The 5,496-nt window shown below is 39.6% G+C and overlaps 1 protein-coding gene across 1 annotated transcript in view; it reads right to left on the reverse strand.

Moving 5' to 3' along the window:
• The window catches only part of LOC119421956 (multidrug resistance-associated protein 1-like), a 217,184-nt gene that overhangs the window by 97,617 nt on the left and 114,071 nt on the right, over positions 1-5,496 (reverse strand). The window contains exons 21-22 of the mRNA XM_037689314.1: positions 4,610-4,736; positions 3,440-3,541 (exon numbers count right to left, since the gene is read on the reverse strand). Coding sequence (XP_037545242.1) covers positions 3,440-3,541; positions 4,610-4,736 — 229 coding nt within the window. The remainder of the gene's footprint in view (positions 1-3,439; positions 3,542-4,609; positions 4,737-5,496) is intronic.

Here is a 5,496-nt window from a genome sequence, read left to right on the forward strand (position 1 = left end):
AAAAAAAAACGGCTACATTATAAAGTGATGTAAAATACTAAAAACAGAAACATGTCTGTTGGTTTATGCCATGAACTTAGCAGGTATTTGAAGCCATTTAACATTTTATTTTATTTTAATTCATTTATTCATTCATTTAAAGAAACAAAATAAAAAAAAAATCATCAAAAAGAAAACATTGAATGAAAAGAGTGCAGAAAGAAGAAAAAAAAAACTTATATCTGCCCCTTATTTTAAAAAATATAGAATAACTTTAAACAATCACTTAAATAAATCACTTTAATATCCACTTTAAAGCTAGGAATAAAAACTGCAGATAGGGTGGCAGAAACGAACCGAGTTGAACAGAACAAGAGCCGCTGCTGTTCTGCAGAGCTAGTGAGTAAAATTTAGTAGCTAGCTACATATACAGTACTGTACATATGTTAAAATTAGTAGGTTTAAGAGTTTAGAACATTGCATGAGTATGGGAAGGGTTTCTAAAGTCTTAAAATATATATAAATACTAAAATAAATATAACGGTGCTACTTCATGGATTTTCCCTTATTGCGGGGAGGTTTGGAACCTAACACCAGCAACAAACAAGGGACTACTGTACAGTATTTATGCATCTTACTCTGTGTTTATAGCATTATTCTAGTTTCTTCTATTTCAAGTTTTTTAAATAAACTATTCAGATATTATGCGTGTATCTGTGATGGTACATGGCAGTCTAAATTATATGTCACAGTGGAGCGCGTCTGCCTCCCTGAGGGTGGTGTGGGGGGAGTTGGGTGATGCGGGCTGTCAGTGACAGACTAGTAGTCCATCCATAATTAGTCAGAGCCAGTGCTTAATTTGAGCTTGATTCTGCCGGAACAGGATCCGGGAAATCTCTTATTTTCATAGGGTGCTTCCGGTAACTGTTTACTTGGATCTGGGAACTCTGAGGCTTACTAATAATAAAGTTATGAACAAATAAAACTTTTATTGGATATGTAAACTTAAAATAATTACGAGCACTAATTTTAAACAACAGCATATGATCTGCCTCTTCAAGTGAAGCATTTCCGCATCTACACTTTAAAACATTTCCACCCCTAAAAGAGTGGTGGGAGTGAGAGCCGAGCTGGCGGTTGTTTTGTACACGGGCAGGAGCTCAGAGCTGCAGGCAGGCGCCTGGAGGTTTCACATGTGGAGTCGGACAACAACTAGAAGGGACAGAGTTGTGCTCGGTTCAGAGATCATGATGGTTCGGTCAAGTAAGGTGGGTGTGTATGTGTGTGCAGTGTTTCCCCTAGTTAACTTGCCACGGCGGGGTGCTCATCTCATCCATGATGACGGGGGAGGGACGGACAAATGTCTGAGCGCAGATTGTGCTAACAGTTTTTGAGTGGTGGCGGGGGCGTTCAGCATGAGGAAAAAGGTACCGTGAGTGCTGCCTTTAGCTTTTTAGCTAGAGAGCCTGTATTTCGTGCCGCTAGCTTAGTGCTATGTCAGTGCTGGGTGGGTGGGTGGGTGGGTGTGCAATTTGGTTTGATAGGCGGGGTGCTCAGTTCTGTTGACGGGGTGGAGCACCCCGCTTGTATAATGGTAGGGGAAACACTGGTGTGTGTTCGTTTGGGGGGGTGGCGCTTGACAGAAGAGTGTTTACAAGTGACAAATGTACAAACCGAATTCCAAAAAAGTTGGGACACTAAACAAATTGTGAATAAAAACCGAATGCAATGATGTGGAGATGGCAAATGTCAATATTTTATTCGTAATATAACATAGGTGACAGATCAAAAGTTTAATCTGAGTAAATGTAACATTTTAAAGGAAAAATATGTTGATTCAAAATTTCAGTGTCAACAAATCCCAAAAAAGTTGGGACAAGTAGCAATAAGTGGCTGGAAAAAGGAAATTGAGCATATAACTAACAGCTGGAAGTCCAATTAACAATAATTAGGTCAATTGACAACATGATTGGGTATAAAAAGAGCTTCTCAGAGTGTCAGTGTCTCTCAGAAGCCAAGATGGTAAGAGGATCACCAATTCTACCTTTGTTGCGCAGAAAGATAGTTCAGCAATACCAGAATGGTGTTACCCAGCATAAAATAGCAAAGACTTTTAAGCTATCATCATCAACCGTGCATAACAGCATCAAAAGATTCAGAGAATCTGGAACAATCGCTGTGCGTAAAGGTCAAGGCCGTAAAACTCTAGTGGATGCTCGTGATCTCCGGGCCCTTAAACGTCACTGCACCTCAAACAGGAATGCAACTGTCAAGGAAATAACAGAATGGGCTCAGGAATACTTCCAGAAAGCATTGTCAGTGAACACAATCTGCTGTGCCATCTGCCGTTGCCAGCTGAAACTCTACAGTGCAAAGAGGAAGCCATTTCTAAGCAAGCTCCACAAGCTCAGATGTTTGCACTGGGCCAGGGGTCATTTAAAATAGAGTGTGGTAAAATGGAAGACTGTTCAGTGGTCAGATGAGTCACGATTTGAAGTTCTTTATGGAACACTGGGACGCCATGTCATCCTGACCAGAGAGGACAAGGATAGCCCAAGTTGTTATCAACGCTCCGTTCATAAGCCTGCATCACTGATGGTATGGGGTTGCATGAGCGCTTGTGGCATGGGCAGCTTGCATGTCTGGAAAGGCACCATTAATGCAGAGAACTATGTTCAGGTTCTAGAACAACATATGCTCCCATCTAGACGTCATCTCTTTCAGGGAAGACCCTGCATTTTTCAACACAATAATGCCAGACCACATTCTGCAGCAATCACAACATCATGGCTACATAGGAGAAGGATCCGGGTACTGAAATGGCCAGCCTGCAGTCCAGATCTTTCACCTATAGAGAACATTTGGCGCATCATAAAGAGGAAGGTGCGACAAAGAAGGCCCAAGACGATTGAACAGTTAGAGGCCTGTATTAGACATGAATGGGAGAGCATACCTATTTCTAAACTTGAGAAACTGATCTCCTCAATCCCCAGACGTCTGTTGAGTGTTGTAAGAAGAAGGGGGGATGCCACACAGTGGTAAAAATGGACTTGTCCCAACTTTTTTGGGATTTGTTGATGCCATGAAATTTGGAAACAACAGATTTTTCCCTTAAAATGATACATTCTCTCAGTTTAAACTTTTGATATGTGATTTGTGTTCTATTCTGAATAAAATATTAGATGTTGGCACCTCCACATCATTGCATTCAGTTTTTATTCACAATTTGTTTAGTGTCCCAACTTTTTTGGAATCTGGTTTGTAGATAAACGTAGATGTTTAACAATCTGTTAAAATACATCAAATTGCAGGAAATAGCATCTGCTTTCTGGCATTGATCAGTTTACAAATTAAGCCCTGGTCATACCTGAAAGGAACTTTCAAATACCAATACCGAGCAAGGTTTGGAAGATATAAAAAAAGTTGATTGTCATCTTTGAAAAGTTTAGTTTCTGGTTACCTCTTTGTCTGTGTCGCAGTACTCTTTTACTTTTTCCACGGCCACAATGTTAGTCTCCACATCAGAAGACATTCTCACCAGCCAGGTCAGTGAGGCAGTGAGCTGGACACAGAGGATGAAGGGAAGCAGCGTCAGATTAGGTCAACATTTAGGTCATTTACAAAAAGCAAATACATGCAGTTTCCCTGACAAAAGCCCAATCAAAATAAGGTTGAACTTTCAGATCACTGAGCTGCAACCGTTGGTGACTCATTACAAACAGCTTTTGAGACAGAGTTTACAAGTTTTCTCTAAATTTTTAAGAAAGTACTCAATTTCCTTGCATGAGTTGCAGAGCTTTGGTTTTGTGTCGCTGGAATTTTGAACATAATCGAAAAATTTGTGCAACAAACTTTCTTTCAAAATACCCAGGGTCGGTGTGGCCATCTAAACCCAATGTCATGAGGGGATGGCAACCTAAGAAACCAACTTGTAACAGACGTGAGACAACAATGAGAACCAGACTCATAGCTGTTGTTGACCACAACATCAAGAAGAACCTGCTGCAGTCTTCAGCAGGTCAGCCTGGTCCTCATCCAACAGTTCTTTCTCTGAGCTCCAGAACACTTAACATCTGGAAACAAGGGCCATAATTTATATCGTCTAGACCCTCCACTTTTGTGACGTGTTCCATTGATCCATCCATCATCTTTCGCTTGTTCCAAAGTCGGGTTGTAGGGGCAGCAGCTAGAGCAAGGAGGCCCAGACATCTCGTTTCCCTGTGTCATTTTGTGTGAATGAGTGCCTAATTGATTCATTTGCCCTCTCTAGACCACTCTAGTACATCTCTCGGCTGGCCTGGGAATGCTTTGGCGTCCTCCCAGAAGAGCTGGAAGAGGTGGCTGTGGAAAGAGATGTCTGGGCCTCCCTGCTCAAGCTGCTGACCCCGAGACCCGACTTCGGAACAAGCGGAAGATAATGGATGGATGGATGTCGCATAAATGTTGAAAATTTGTCATTTTGTTACAAGAATGTTGTGGTAATAGTTATTTGTACTCCCAGTGAAATGCAGCCTGGGTTTTGTGCAACAGTTGTGTGAATATGCAAACTGGTCAAGTCAATGTGATTCCAAGTGAAAATGTACTCTAACTAGTCACCAACTGTGGCAGCCCAGTGAGGTACGGGCTTTACCTGCAAGGCGTAGGAGATAGATAGTCCCATAATGCCTGGACTCAGACTTTCTCTGGCTATAACAGCGAACAACGCAGCAAATGACACAATGCAGTTTCCTACAAACTCCAGGCGGATGGCCAGCCACCTACACAGACAGATTCATCAACATATGAAGAACAAATCAGTTGAGAAAGCTGTTCAGTGAGTTAAGTCCAACTATAAAATGAAAACAGAGATGAGGAGAAATGTAAAAAAATGAGTGCCTTAAAAAAAGTAGAAGTAGGTTTCAGTTAACACCTGGAAGTCCTTTCAACTTCACAACTATTTGTGCTTCTTTGAGGAAAAACCAACCATTTTTTAACTGCTTAAAATGACAACTTAAAAAAACAGTTCACAATAAACTAGTCTTTCTTTTAGTTATCTTAGCCTGAAATAAATGTAATAAATTTAAGTGACTTTTTAAAGACTTTAACTCTCTAAGGTCCTTGTTAAAAAAAAAAAAAACACATTTCAGTAAAAAAAAAAAAAAAATATATATATATATATATATATATATACTTTTTTTATGACAGCATTGAAATAAATAAATATATAAATAAATAAGTATCGACATATCGTTTTGAAAGTACAATATTTTGAATGATTTGTTGTGATCCTAATTTATTTATTTTATTCTACAAAAACTGAGTATTGTGGGCCGATGTCTTCATAGTATTCTAATTTTTTTGAAATCCTGTTTTCATGGGTTTCATGAGCAGGAAGCCCAAATTATGTAAAAATAAACAACTAAATACTTGAAATCGTTTAAATTGTGGGCCCTGAATCTATCATCTATTAAAGATTATCTTTTTGAATGGAATTATGGAAGTTAAATAACTTTTCCATGATATTCAAATTTTTTGGAA

Source organism: Nematolebias whitei, chromosome 15 (genome assembly GCF_014905685.2).
Source record: "Nematolebias whitei isolate Nwh7 chromosome 15, NemWhi1, whole genome shotgun sequence".
NCBI classification, from domain to species: Eukaryota; Metazoa; Chordata; class Actinopteri; order Cyprinodontiformes; family Rivulidae; genus Nematolebias; species Nematolebias whitei.